This window comes from Muscardinus avellanarius, assembly GCF_963383645.1.
Source record: "Muscardinus avellanarius genome assembly, chromosome: 12".
NCBI classification, from domain to species: Eukaryota; Metazoa; Chordata; class Mammalia; order Rodentia; family Gliridae; genus Muscardinus; species Muscardinus avellanarius.
This window is the reverse complement of record NC_137798.1, coordinates 29,196,607-29,212,342: the sequence shown is the minus strand read 5'-3', so window position 1 is coordinate 29,212,342 and position 15,736 is coordinate 29,196,607. Positions and strand designations below refer to the sequence as shown.

The 15,736-nt window shown below is 44.5% G+C and overlaps 1 protein-coding gene across 1 annotated transcript; it reads right to left on the bottom strand.

Moving 5' to 3' along the window:
* Positions 1-3,305: 3,305 nt before the first annotated feature.
* Positions 3,306-4,076, bottom strand: LOC308271713 (14-3-3 protein zeta/delta-like; the record flags this gene model as incomplete). Its single annotated transcript, XM_080708231.1, has 1 exon — positions 3,306-4,076. Exon 1 carries the CDS (start codon positions 4,041-4,043, stop codon positions 3,306-3,308), a length of 738 nt encoding a protein of 245 aa, XP_080564357.1. The 5' UTR covers positions 4,044-4,076.
* Positions 4,077-15,736: the final 11,660 nt, after the last annotated feature.

The window sequence follows — 15,736 nt, the reverse complement described above, 5'->3', positions numbered from 1 at the left end:
TTTATGGGATTATTTCTTCCATCACATTTGGAAGGGTTTCTCCATTATTTCTCCTAATATGTTTTCCAGTCTCACACTCTTTCCTCTCTTTCTGGAACTAGAGTAACTCAAATGTTAGACCTGCTTTTTTGGGTCCACTTTGTCTCTGTTGCTCATATTATTATTATTATTTTATCCTAAAGATCACTGATTCTTTCCGATTTTCCTCATTCTGCTACTGAGCTCATTTAGTGCAGTTTTTTGTTTGTTGTTTTTTTGTTTTTGCTGGTACTGAGGTTCCTGGAAACCCTTTTACCTCCGGGCTACACTCCCAGACCCATTTTTATATTTTTATTTGGAAACTGGGTCTCTTAAGCCAGTGCGGCTGGCTTCGAACCTGCGTGATCCTCCTGTCTCAGCCTCCCAAGCGTGGGGCTTACAAGCATGTGCCACCACGCCTGGCTCATTTAGTGAGTTTTTAAAAAAATAATAAGGCCAAGTGTGTGGCCAATGTCTATAATCCTAACTACTCAGGAAGCTGAGGCAAGAAGATCACAAATTTGAGGCCAGCCCAAATAATTTAGTGAGACCTAGTCTATTTATTTATTTATTTAGCAACACTGGGAAATGTTCTACCTCTGAGCTATATCTCCAACCCTATTTTTTATTCTTTTGTGTGTGTATGTGTGGTACTGGTGGGGGGGTGGAACCCAGGGGCATTCTACCTCTGAGCTACACCCTCAACCCTATATTTTATTCTTTATTTTGAAACAGGGTCTCACTGAATTGCAGAGGACCTCACTAAATAGCTGAGGCTGTCTGAGAACCACAATCCTCCTGTCTCAGCCTCCCAAATGCTGGGATTACAAGCGTGTGCTACCACGCCAGTCTTAGATGCAGTCTTAAAATAAAATTTTAAACCTGGTGTAGTGGTGCACACCTATAATTCCAGAATTTGAGAGGCTGAGAAAGGAAGATCACAAGTTCAAGACCAGCCTCAGCAAGTTACCCACACCCTTAGCAACTTAGTTAGATCCTATTTCAAAATAAAGGATAGAAAGGCTGAAGGCATAGCTCAGAGGTAAAATGCCCCTGAGTCAATCCCCAGTAAACCCCTTCCTAAAATAAAAAATAAGTGAGCAGGCTGGGAGTGGAACCCAGGAGCATTCTACCTCTGAGCTACACCGCCAGCCATATTTTTTATTCTTTATTTTGAAACAGGGGCTCAGTAAGTTGCTGAGAGCCTCACTAAGTAGCTGAGGCGGGCTTCGAACCTGTGCAATCCTCCTGTCTAAGCCTCCCAAGCGCGGAGATTACAAGTGTGTGCCACCACGCCCGGCTATTTTTGGTGGTACTGGGGGCTTTTCTACCTCCGGGCTATACTCCCAGATCTGTTTTTTTTTTGGGGGGGGGGTGGTACTAGGGGTGGAACCCAGAGGCTTTCTACCTCCAGGCTATACTCCCAGACCTTTTTTAAAAATATTTTATTTGGAAACAGGGTCTCCCTAAATTGCTGAGAGCCTCACTAAGCAGCTGAGGCTGGCTTCGAACCCATGCAATCCTCCTGTCTCAGCCTCCCAAGCGTGGGGATTACAAGCGTGCGCCACCACGCCCGGCATATCTTAAATCTTTTTCCTTTCCACTTTCCACTCCTGCTCTCTTATACTTGCTTTGATCACCCTACAGGTCTCCTCATTGTTCTCTGCCTCGAGGCTGCCATTCCATCATACCACGGCTGCCAGGTCCAATCACTGTCCTGCTTAAAACTGCCCCACAATTTACTGGGCGCTAAACTTTTCATGATCTATGCTCTTTTTGCATCTCTCAGTGTTTGGTGTGAGACTCTGTGTACTTCAGTCACACCAGATTAAAATCATGCTCTCTCACCTGAGTGCCTGTGTGCACGTGGTTTCCGTTGACTGGCATATTCTGTTAACTTATTAACTTGTATTTGTCCTTCTAGACTCAGCTGGGAAGCCACTTTTTCCAACTGAGCTGCCCAGCTGAGGAGGGCTCCCAGCACAGCCCCCCACTTCCTCTCTCTCCTCTCCTGTCTCGCCATGCTATAATTTTTTTCCATTCATAAAACTTTTATTCCACTTACATGAACTTAATACACATGTTCTTAACAATTATGCTTGGATTGTTCATGAAATTTCTTAAGACATTAAACAAAGCTAGCCATCATCTCAAGTTATTTCCCCAGTTAACTATTTTTACAGCACATGCATGTTAGGCAAGTATAAAAATAAAAATCACAAAAGCAAAAAAAAAAAACTAAAAAAAGTTAAATACATGGGTTTTGTTTTGTTTAACTGCTATGCTTGATATACATAAAATAATGAATACCAAGCAATTCATTTTTACTGCATCTTTACTTTTACATTTGTTCTTAGGTTGCCTAAAGCATTTAAATACAAATAAAATGTGTAGCAAAAATAATGCAGGTAACTTTACAAATAATGGAATGTGAACCGTTTCTGCCCTTATCCAGAGTAAATTGGGTCACAACTTTGTATAAAGGAGCACTTCTGGAGCTGTAGTCAAAGGTGTACTCGCAGAGGTTGGCTAGGTCCCCAGAAACACATGATTTGCACATGTAGGATCCATGGGATGTCTGTTTCTACCACACCCTTGTAAGTGCTCCAGACCCTAAAGTACCCACAATAACTACACCTGTGACTGGAACCATTCATCCCTTTTATTCCCCACCAGGACAAACCAATATGTAGGCAGTTTTCTTTGCTTAGACATGGAAGCAGTTTTATTTGTTTGTTTATTTATTTATTTATTTATTTATTTATTTTTGGTGGTACTGGGGTGGAACCCAGAGGCTTTCTACCTCCGGGCTATACTCCCAGACCCATTTTATACTTTATTTGGAAACAGGGTCTAAGTTGCTGAGAGCCTCACTAAGTAGCTGAGGCTGGCTTCGAACCTGCGTGATCCTCCTGTCTCAGCCTCCCAAGCGCGGGGATTACAAGCGTGCGCCACCACGCCCGGCTGACATGGAAGCAGTTTTAACACTGGCCCTTGTGAAGCCACAATGTACCTAACGTACTATGCCAAACATTTATAACTTGTATAAAAATTCCACCTACCCCTATTGGCCACCTCAAGATGAAAACAGATAACTCCCTAAAGGTTAACTGGCTCTACTCCCCCAATATTAAACATAAAAACCACATGGGAAATATAGAAACTCAAATAGAAGTAACATAAACCTGTCATAAATCGTAAACAAAAAACCATTTGTGGGACAGCGTGGATGACAAATGGTCTACTGTGTAAATTTTAGAATGAGGCAGACAAAAGTCAGAAGGCGGTTAATTTTCCCCTCCTTCTCCTGCTTCGGTTTCATCTCCTTGGGTATCTGATGTCCACAACGTTAAGTTGTCTCTCAGTAACTGCATTATGAGCGTGCTGTCTTTGTATGACTCTTCACTTAATGTATCAAGTCCAGCAATGGCTTCATCAAAAGCTGTCTTTGCAAGAGAGCAGGCTTTCTCCGGGGAGTTCAGAATCTCATAATAGAACACAGAGAAGGGAAGGGCCAAACCCAATCTGATAGGATGCATTGGTTGCATTTCCATTTTGCTGATTTCAAAAGCTTCTTGGTATGCTTGTTGTGACGGATCCACAATGCCTTTCTTGTCATCACCAGCAGCAACCTCGGCCAAGTAACGGTAGTAGTCCCCTTTCATTTTCAAATAGAAGACTTTGCTCTCTGCTTGTGAAGCACTGGGGATCAAGAACTTTTCCAAAAGAGATAGTACATCCTTGCAGATATCTCTTAGCTCTGTCTCAATTTTCTCTCTGTATTCTCGAGCCATCTGCTGCTTTTTCTCAGCACCTTCCGTCTTTTGCTCAATACTTGAGACGACCCTCCAAGATGACCTACGGGCTGCTACAACATTTTTATAAGCAACTGAGAGAAGATTCCTCTCCTCATTAGACGATTCAGCTCCTTGCTCAGTTACAGACTTCCTGCAGGCTGCCATGTCATCGTATCGCTCAGCCTGCTCAGCCAGTTTGGCCTTCTGCACCAGCTCATTTTTATCCATGACTGGATATTCTGTGTCCGGAGTGGGTGGCGGCGGACGGATGGGCTCGGTGGGCTGCGGGCGGCAGCGGCGAGGCTGAGACTCTGTCCCTGGATCTCGCTGCTCACAGGCTACAGCCGCTCCCTCGCCATGCTATAATTGTCCATTTATCTTCCTCTAACCAGACTGGGACTGTACCCGCATTTGGGGATCACAAGGCTTTCCACGGTGTTTGATACGTGGTATTTGCTCAGTATTTGGTGAATGATGATTAAAACTGGAAAAGAAATTGTCAGGGAAAAGCTCATCTCTCTTCCAGAAGCCCTTTAGCACATTCAGACAGGAATATATCTCAAAGGAGAAATTTAGGAATAAAATGAGGAAGATTGATGGTTGTATAAAGTTTTGACTACTAGGTACCAGAGAAGGATCCATCCAACCATTAAATCCCGAGCAAATCATGGGCCAACCACCTTCTAACCACAGAGACATAGCAAGGGAGAATACAAAATCCTCATATTCATGGAGTTTACATTCTCCTCGGGCTCTAGTGGAAGCACTTTATCTAAGCTCCCTATGTATCCAAGGCACAGAAATGAGTGGGAATGGGAGTGTTATACAAAGACAGAAATATTATCTATCACTTCAAAAAGCCTGTGGTTGCTGGGCGTGGTGGCGCACGCTTATAATCCCTGCACTTGGGAGGCGGAGACAGGAGGATCGTTCAGGTTCAAAGCCAGCCTCAGCTACTTAGTGAGGCTCTCAGCAACTTAAGAGACCCTGTTTCCAAAAACAAAAAAATAGGTCTGGGAGTATAGCCTGGAGGTAGAAGGGTTCCCAGGAACCCCAGTACCACCAAAAAGCCTGTGATTGAATGGGGACTCCAAATGTATGTACAATCACACACATTACAAAGCAGAATATGTAAAAACTTCAGAAATATTAAATCACTGAGTCAATAAATATTACTGAGCTCCTATATGATGTACTAAGTAAACATGGTAACAGATATAACTTGCCTTGCAGCCTAGTAGGAGAGAGCTTTTTTTAATCTCACAAACAAATGCATAACCATTAAGTCCTGTCATAAAAACAAAGCACCAGGAACTATGAGAGTGTATAATTTGGGAGGGCTTCCCTGAAGAAGTGGAGAATGTCAGTGAGAACTTGGGCAGGTCTCCTAAAGAAACAGTTATTTGAGTCTTAAACAATGTGGAAGTTTCATCCTGCAGAGGCGGAAGAGGAGCATTCCAGGCAGGAGGAAAGCACTGTGGAGATGTTCCTTTGAGAAAGTACAGGGTGGTCCAGTGTGGATGAGGGGAATTCAGAATGGGACGAGAGGAGAGATGGTAGGAAAAGGAAGATGCTAGAGGACATAACTGGAGTTATGAGCTTGCAATCCCGGCATTTGGGAGGCTGAGACAGGAGGATCATAGTTTACTGCCAGCCTCAGCCACTTTGTGAGGCCCTCTGCAACTCAGTGAGACCCTGTTTCAAAATAAAGAATAAAAAATAGGGCTGGGGGTGTAGCTTGGAGGTAGAATGTCCTGGGGTTCCATCCCCAGTTCTGAGGGGGGAAAAAAACCAAACCAACCTGGAGTTATGGGTTAAAGCCTTGATCCAGCAGCGCATGGTGGCACAGGCTTTAATCAAAGTACTTGTAAGGCTGAGACAGGAGGATCACAGGTTTGAGGATAGGCTCAGCAAGTAGTGGGATTCTCATCAATCTAGCAAGACCTTTTTTAAAAAAAAAAAATAGGGCTGGTGGCATAGCTCAAAGATAGAATGCTTCTAAATTCAATCTCGGCCAGGTGTGGTGGCACACCCTTGTAATCCCCACCCTTGTGAGGCTGAGACAGGAGGATCGTGCTGGTTTGAAGCCAGCCGCGCTGGCTTAAGAGACCCTGTTTCCAAATAAAAAATATTAAATAGGTCTGGGAGTGTAGCCTGGAGGTAGAAGGGTTTCCAGGAACCCCAGTACCACCAAAAGAAAAAAAAAAAAAAATTAAATAAATAAATAAATATAATATCCAATACCAAATTAATTAGTTAATTAAGCCTCAATGCAGGAGTTTAAGACTTTATTTTATTTTGTTTTTCAGTACTGGGGATGGAACCCAAGGGCATTCTACCTCTGAGTTATACTTTCAGCCCAATATTTTATTCTTTATTTTGAAACAGGGTCTCACTGAGTTGCAAAGGGCCTCACTAAGTTGCTAAGGCCTCTGTGAACCGCGACCCTCCTGTCTCAGCTTTTCAAATGCTGGGATTACAGGTGTGTGTCACCATGCCTGGCTAAGACTTTACTTTCTAAATTAATATTTCCCTCAAGTATTAGACAGATCCATTGATTTAGAATGGGATTTTTGTGGGTATAGTGAAGATTGGCCATTGCAGGAAGTTGCCACCAGGGGGTACCATAGGAGACGGTCTACAAGAGTATGGAGCACTTTCCTGTTGTTTTTTTTTAAATTAAATTTATTTACTTATTTATTTTGATACTGGAGATTGTACCCAAGGGCATTCTACCTCCGAGATACACCCCCAACCCTATTTTTTTCTTTTTTATTTTTTTTACGGGTTTGAGGATGGAACCCAGGGGCATTTTACCTCTGAACTACACCCCCTGCCCTATTTTTTATTCTTTATTTTGGAACAGGTTCTCACTAAGTTGTGGAGGGCCTCACTAAACTGCCAAGGGTGGCTGCAAACAGGTAATCCTCCTGTCTCAGCCTCCTAAATACTGGGATTACAAGCATGCGCCACCATGCCCAGCCTATCAAAAGTTTTTGCGCTAGCTGGCCATGGTGGCGCACGCTTGTAATCCCCACGCTTGGGAGGCTGAGATGGGAGCATCGCACAGGTTCGAAGCCAGCCTCAGCTACTTAGTGAGGCTCTCAGCAACTTAGTGAGACCCTGTTTCCAATAAAATATAAAATAGGTCTGGGAATATATCCCGGAGGTAGAAAGCCTCTGGGTTCCACCCCCAGTACCACACACACACACACACACACACACACACACACACACACAGAGTTTTTGCGCTAGCCGGGCATGGTGGCCCGCGCTTGGGAGGCGGAGACAGGAGAATCGCGCAGGTTCGAAACCAGCGGCGAGCGCCGGCTTAATCGACCCTGTTTCCAAAAAAAAGTATAAAAAATAGGTCTGGGAGTGTAGCCCGGAGGTAGAAGGGCTTCCAGGAACCCCAGTACCACCAAAAAAAAAAAGTTTTTGCGCAAGACAAAAACATAATAAACCTTACGTTTCCTAAAACGTAACTCCTGGTGTGAAAGGAGGGGATGGAGGTCAAACAGCGAGACTGACTTGTGGACCGTCACAGTGGACAGCGGGGAGAAGAGTAGTTCCGGAATAGGCGAGCAGCTATGGGGCAGCAAGAAGAAGCCTGAGAGGTGGTTTTCAGAAGTAGAATCAACCGCACTTAGTGGCCGGCTGGATCTGGGCCTAAAACAGAAGAGGGAGGGGAAAGCCAAAGGTCTCCGGCCTGAGCGATGAGGAGCAGGACACTGCGGCCGCGGCGAGATGGCGAATGCAGAAGGAAGAACAGCTATGTCTGCGAACTGAGAGGAGTTTGGTTTTGAACCCAATGACCGTTGCCGAAGTTGGGATTCTGACCGTGCACCAAAGGCCGGTACGTTGAAGGCTTGGTCCTCAGCCCGCCGGGCGCCTGGGCGTGGGGGCATCTTTAGGAGGCGGGCCTGTGGGAGGAATGAGGTCGCCGAGCGCCTGCATCCGAGGGGAAGACTGGGACCCCAGCCCGTCCCTTCCTCACTTGGCTTCCCGCCATGGTGAGGAGAGCAACTTTCTCCACCACGCGCTCCCCACCATGATGCTCTGTCTTGCCAGAGGCCCAAAGGCAATGGGACCAAGCAACCATGAACCGAAGCCATGAGCCAGAACAAGCTGCTTCTCCTCCTCCCTCTTCCTCCTCCTTCTTTTTTTTCTTTTTTTCTTTTTGGTACTTGGGATTGAACACAGGGGCATTCTACCTCTGATACCTCTAAGCTATACCCCCAGCCCTATTTTCTTTTTCTTTTTTCTTTTTTTAATACAAAAGCACTGTTTTGTTTTTCTTTTGAAATAATGTCTTGCTAAGTGTCTGGGCGTCTCACTACTTCCTGAGGCTGTCCTCAAACCAACCATCCTCCTGTCTCAGCAAATACTGGATTACGGTGTGCACCACTACATCGGGCTCTTCGTATGTTGGGGATTGAATGTAAGGGCATTCTGCCTCTAAGTTACACCCCCAGCCCTATTTTATTTTTATTTTTGCAATAGGGTCTCGCTTGGTTGGTTTGAGTCTCACTACTTGCCGAGGCTGTCCTTGAACCTGCGATCCTCCTGTCTCAACCTATCAAATACTAGGATTATAGCATGAGCCACCATGTCTGGCTTCTCTCTATTTTTTATTTTATATTTATTTATTTATTTATTTATTTATTTATTTATTTATTTATTTATTTATTGGTGGTACTGGGGTTCCTGGAAGCCCTTCTACCTCCGGCATATACTCCCACGGGCTACACTCCCAGACCTATTTTTTTAAACTTTCTTTTATGTGGAAATAGGGTCTCTTAAGCCAGCGAGGCTGGTTTCGAACGAGCGGGATCCTCCTGTCTCCGCCTCCCAAGCGCGGGGATTACAAGCGTGCGCCACCACGCCCGACCTAAAAACTTCTTGAACTTAATACTTGCCTGATAATTTTTCCCCTTGGTTTTCTACTGTGTTCTAGGTGGTCAATACCAGGTGAACTTCCACTGCGTTTTTGTTTTCTGGGAGACATGCTCCATTCGGCTCTCCCTCTGGAGGGGTGGCTCTCTACGTCAGCCGCCCATCCTCATCCTGGGATTCTCTTTGTCTGTCTGGTTTAGGATGCCTTGTTTCTTTTTCTTTCTCTCTCTCCTTCTTTCTTTCTTTCTTTCTTTCTTTCCTTCCTTCCTTATTTATTTATTTATTTATTTATTTATTTATTTATTTATTTAGTGGTACTAGGGGTAGAACCCAGGGGCTTTTCTACCTCCGGGCTATACTCTCAGACTTATTTTATACTTTATTTGGAAACAGGGTCTCTCTAAGTTGCTGAGAGCCTCACTAGGTAGCTGAGGCTGGCTTTGAACCTGTGCGATCCTCCTGTCTCAGCCTCCTAAACACTGGGATTACAAGTGTGTGTCACCACACCCGGCTAAGATACCTTGTTTCTTAACCCCCAATTTTCCTCCTCCTTTATTTATTCCTGTATTGAGTGGCACACATTCTCCAATAGCTTTATAAGAAGGACACAGGGAGATAAGGTTGAGATCTTGTAGTTTGAAAGGAATTTTATAGATGGACAGAATGGCACACACTTGTAATCCCAACACTTGGGAGTTTGAGACTGGAGGATCACAGGTTCGCAACCAGTCTCAGTTACTTAGGCCCTTTGCAACTTAGTGATCATGTTTCCAAATAATAAATAAAACAGGGCTATGGGTGTAGCTCAGAGGTAGAATGTCTCTGGGTTCAGTCACCAGTGCCACACACCACACAAAAAAAAAAAAAGAAAGAAAATTTATTCTATACTGAGACTTGATTGATATTTTAGCTATGTATATCTTTTTTAATTGAAAATCATTGTGTGGGGGGCACCAAGTGCTGTGTGCATGTATGTCTCTGTCAACATGATTTATATTTTGATGTGCGCCTATAAAAGTATATTAAAAAAAAAAAAAAGAAAATAAGCCGGGCATGGTGGCGCACGCTTGTAATCGCAGTGCTTGGGGGATCGCCAGGTTCGAAGCCAGCTTCAGCTACTTAGTGAGTCTCTCAGCAACTTAGTGAGACCCTGTTTCCAAATAAAATTAAAAAAAAAAAATAGGTGTAGGAGTATAGTCCGGAGGTAGAATGCCCCTGGGTTCTGCTCCCAGTACCACAAAAAAAAAAAAAAAAAAAAAAAAAAAAAAAAATTCCTTCAGAATTTTCAAGGCATCACTCCATTCAAACATCTACGATAACTATCAACTAAGGCGTGGTTATTCTGATTCCTGATTCTTTGTACATACAGTCATCTTCCCTTATCTGCAGGGGATACATTCCAAGTCCCCAGTGAATGCCTGAAACTACAGATAGTACCAAATCCTATACATAAAAAATTTTTTTTTTCTCCAGGTCTGGGGATGGGACCCAGGGGCATTGAACCTCCGAGCTATACCCCCTGCCCTATTTTTTATTCTTTATTTTGAAACTGGGTCTCACTGAGTTGCCAAGGGCCTCACTAAGTAGCTGAGGTTGTCCGCGAACCGTGATCCTCCAGGTCTCAGCCTCCCAAATGCTGGGATTACAAGTGTGCACCACCACGCCCGGCTACATAAAATGTTTTCCCCCATACATACATACCTATGATGAAGTTTAGTGAACTATAATTAATTTACAGTTACTGAGGGTTTTTTTTGTGTGTGTGTGTGTGTGGTACCGGGTATGGAACTCAGGGGCATTTGACCTCCGAGCTATACCCCCAGCCCTATTTTTTATTCTTTATTTTGAGACAGGGTCTCACTGAGTTGCAAAGGACCTCATTAAGTAGCTGAGGCTGTCCTCAAACTGTGATCCTCCTGTCTCAGCCTCCCAAATGCTGGGATTACAAGCATACACCACCACGCCTGCCTTATTGAGAATTTAACAGTAATAATAAATAGAAAAATTATAACAGCTGGGCGTGGTGGCGCACGCATGTAATCCCCGCGCTTGGGAGGTAGAGACAGGAGGATCGCGCAGGTTCGAAGCCAGCCCCGCTGGCTTAAGAGACCCTGTTTCCAAATTTAAAAAGTATAAAATAGGTCTGAGAGTGTAGCCCAGAGGTAGAAGGGTTTCCAGGAACCCCAGTACCACCGGAAAAAAAAAAAAAAAAGAAAAATTAAAACAAAATGCTGTAGTAAATGTTGTGTGAATGTGGTCTTTCTCTCAGAATATCTTGGTGCACCGAACTCTCTGTTTTTGTTGACCGCGGGTAACTGAACAGGGGAAATTGAAACCACAGATAAGGGGAGGTATTATAACCTCCTTTTTCCCTGGTGGTTTTCAGGTTCTTGGTGTTATAAACTTTCCTGAAGATGTGCTTCACTGTTGGATTTTTTTTTCTTTTTTCATTTCTGGAGATTGAACCCAGAAGTGCTCTGCCACTGTGCTGCTACACTCCCAGGTGTGTGTGTGTGTGTGTGTGTGTGTGTGTGTGTGTGTGTGTGTGTTACTGGGGATTGAACCTCTGAGGTACTGGGGATGGAACCCAGGGGCATTCCACCTCTGAGCTACATCCCCAGCCATATTTTTTATTCTTTATTTTGAAACAGGGTCTCAGTAAGTTGTGGAGGCCCTCACGCAGTAGCTGAGGCTGGCCTTGAACCTGCGATCCTCCTGTCTCAGCTTCCCAAGTACTGGGAATATAGTTCAGAGGTAGAATGCCTCTGGGTTCCCCAATTCTAATAAAAATTAATCAGTATACCCAGATATGTATAATCCAGTTTCTATTAGAATTTCTTTCTCTGTTAGTCTGATAAATTGCTTAGTTTTAGCCGGACGCGGTGGCGCACGCTTGTAATCCCAGCATTCAGGAGGCTGAGACCGGAGAATCGCGGTTCGCAGACAGCCTCAGCTACTTAGTGAGGCCCTCTGCAATTTAATGAGACCCTGTTTCAAAAATAAAAAGACCAGCCCAGTGGGGGTATAGCTCATGGGTAGAACGCTTGCCTAGACTGGATGAGGCTGTGGGTTTAGTCTCCAGCACCATAAAAAGAAAAAAGAAATAGTTTGAGTGAGAGCTGATGGAGAGGTGATGATAAACCAGAAGTGGAGACAGTAAAAAGTGATTCGCTTCTATAAATCATTTGCAGCCACGGGTAATAAGATTGATGGCAAAGCAGCTGTAGCATGTGGGAAGAAAAAAATAAGTTGAGGTTTATTCCAAGATATTTGGCCTGACCCAACTAGTGTCACTTACTAAAGTTGGGGATCGGAGGGGGAGATCAGATCTAGAGGACATGAGTTTGAGGTGCCTAGTAAACATTCAGAGACATCAGTGAGGCAGTTACATAGCTGACTCTAGAGTGTGTGGGAGAGGCGAGGACTGGATCTGTAAATATGGGAAAGATCAGTGTATAGAAAGTCATGGGACTAGCCGGGGTGGTGGCTCATGCTTGTAATCCCAGCATTCGGGAGCAGGAGACCGGAGGATCGCGGTTCACGGACAGCCTCAGCTACTTATCGAGACTCTTCGCAATTCAGTGAGATCCTGTTTCAAAAAATAAAAAAGACTTAAAAAATAGGGCTGGGGGTGTAGCTTGGAGGTAGAATGACCCTGGGTTCCAGTAACAAACAAACAAAACAAACAAAGAAACAAAATCATGGGACTGAGTGAGATTACCGGATTGTGGTGGCACACATTTGTAATCCCAATACTTGGGAGGCTGAGACTGGAGTATCGTGCCAGCCTTAGCTACTTAGTGAGGGCCTCCACAACTTAGTAAGATCCTGTTTTAAAATAAAGAATAAAAAGTAGGGCTGGGGGCTGGGCGGGGTGAGGCATGCTTGTAATCCCAGTATTTGGGAGGCGGAGACCTGAGTTCACGGACAGCCTCAGCTACTTATCATCGAAGCCCTTTGCAACTCAGTGAGACCCTGTTTTAAAAATAAAAAGACCAAGCCGGGCGTGGTGGCGCATGCTTGTAATCCCCGCTCTTGGGAGGCTGAGACAGGAGGATCGCACAGGTTCGAAGCCAGCCTCAGCTACTTAGTGAGGCTCTCAGCAATTTAGTGAGACCCTGTTTCCAAATAAAATATAAAATAGGTCTGGGAGCATAGCCTGGAGGTAGAAAGCCCCTGGGTTCCATCCCCAGTACCACCAGAAAAATAAAAAAATAAAAAGACCAGCCGGGTGTGGTGGCTCACGCTTGTAATCCCAGCGCTTGGGAGACTGAGACAGGAGGATCGCACAGGTTCGAAGCCAGCCTCAGCTACTTAGTGAGGCTCTAAGCAACTTAGTGAGACCCTGTTTCCAATAAAGTATAAAATAGGTCTGGGAGGATAGCCTGGAGGTAGAAGGCCCCTGGGTTCCACCCTCAGTACCATGAAAAAAAAAAAAAAATAAGGAGTAAAAAATAGGCCTAGTGGTGTAGCTTAGAGGTAAAATGACTCTGGGTTCCATCTCTAGTACCACGAAAATAAAAAAATTAAAAAATTAAAAATAAATAAATAAATAAAAAGAAGCCGGGCGTGGTGGTGTACGCTTAAGAGGCTGCGACAGGAGGATCTCCTAGGTTCAAAGCCAGCCTCAGCTACTTAGTGAGGCTCTGAGCAACTTAGTGACACCCTGTTTCCAAATAAAATATAAAATAGGTCTGGGAGCATAGCCTGGAGGTAGAAAGCCCCTGGGTTCCATCCCCAGTACCACCAGAAAAATAAAAAAATAAAAAGACCAGCCAGTGTGGTGGCGCATGCTTGTAATTCCAGCATTTGAGAGGCTGAGATGGGAGGCCTGAGAAGTGATCTCTAGATCAGACTTTATGGGGACCATTGGTGACATTGCCAGGAAATGTTTCTGCTGGTTAATGGGAAAAATCATTGATGTAGTGGACCCACCCAAACAAGAATGGAGTCCAGGTGCTGAGCACGATGGCACTTGCCTATAATCTTAGTGGTTGGGAGGCGGAGGTAGGTGCATCACAGGTTCTTGGCCAGCCTCAGCAACTTAGTGAGACCCTGTTTCAAAATGAAAAGAGGTGGCAGTATACCTTGGAGGTAGAATGCCTCAGAACTAACAACAACAAGAAAAACAAGAATGAGGCCAGGCGGGGTGGTGCACACTTGTAATCCCAGTACTTGGGAGACCGAGACAGGAAGATCGCAGGTTCAAAGCCAGCCTCAGAAACTTAGTGAGACCCCCATTTCCAAATAAAATATAAAATAGATCTGGGGGTATAGCTCAGATGTAGAAGGCCCCTGGGTTCCATCCCCAGTACTACAAAAACAAACAAAACAAAACAAGAATGGAGGCGAGGTACTTGCTTCAGCAGCACATATACTAAAATTGGAACAATACAAAGATTACCATGGCCCTGTACAGAGATGACACACAAAATCATGACGCATTCTATATTTAAAAAAAAAAAAAAAGGCTAGGCCGGGCTTGGTGGCGCACGCTTGTAATCCCCGTGCTTGGGAGGTGGAGACAGGAGGATCACACAGGTTCGAAGCCAGCCTCAGCTGGCTTAAGAGACCCTGTTTCCAAATCAAAATATAAAATAGGTCTGGGAGTATAGCCCAGAGGTAGAAGATTCCTGGGTTCCATCCCCAGTACCATGGCATATGCCTATAATTCCAGTACTTGGGAGGCGGAGAAGGAAAGAGGATTACAATTTTAAGACCAGCCTCAGCACTTTAGCAAGATTCTCAACAACTTTGTGTGTTTGTGTGGTACTGGGGATTGCACTGGTATTACAGATGTGCACCATGCCATTCCTTTTTCTATTTTATTCCCTCCCAACTACTAGGATTATAGGCATGTACCACCATGCCTGGTTTATGCCATCCCCTCCTTTTTATTTTTTATTTTTTGCAGTACTGGGGATGGAACTGAGGGGCATTCTACCTCCAAGCTACACCCCCAGCCCTATTTTTTATTCTTTATTTTGAAACAAGGTCTCATTGAGTTGCAAAGGGCCTAAGTGTCTGAGGCTGTTCGCAAACTTTGATTCCTGTCTCAGCCTCCCGAATGCTGGGATTACAAGTCTGCACCACCACGCCCGGCTTATATGCCATCCCTTTTTATTTTTTATTTATTTTTTTTGTGTGTGGTACTGGGGGTGGAACCCAGAGGCTTTCTGCCTCCGGGCTATACTCCCAGACCTTTTTTATATTTTTTTATTTGGAAACAGGGTCTCACTAAGTTGACCACCTCTACATGTACTTTTCTTTGTGAATAAGCATAGGCTCCCCCATAAAACTCCCTTGTCTTTGTTCAGAGAGAGCACTGCTTTGCAAATAACCCCAGCGCTCTCCTTATTTATTCCTTTGTCTCCTGGCTGTGCTTTTTGGCTTTGCACTCACCAAGATGCTAAACCTATTGCATTTCTTATAGAACTGATGACTTGGGAGAAGAGAGGATGAAAAGACAAGAATGTAAATGGAAGTGTGAATTGACTACAAGATTGTGGTGGGATTGCTGGGCGCGCTGCGGGACTGCTTGAGATGCGCGCTCCAGCTGAAATGATCTTCCAGGTCAAGTGCGTGGTTGTGTATTCTCCTCTTTCCACCATCCAGCCCCTGTCCAGACACTGAGGGCCATATGCTACAGCAATCAGTTGGCACATGAACCAGTTAAATGGTAATTATTTATTGATTATGCAATAATGCATACGGCCGCTCATTCATTCATATTTCTTGAGTGCCAGACACTGTTTTAGGTACTGGGGTTATAACAACAAAGAAAGCAGGTCTCTGCTCTTGGGGAATATATCTTCCACATCTTGAAAGATATATGAGTTCTTATCTTGGGTAAACCTAACACAAACCAATGAGGAAGTCAAAGTTTCTGTACTTAAAGGACTCAGAACTAGAGTCACCTGAATCCTTAGAAAGAAGAATATTAAGCTGGCATGCTTGCAATCCCAGCATTCAGGAGGCTGAGACCGGAGGATCGCAGCTCACAGACAGCCTCAGCTGCTCAGTGA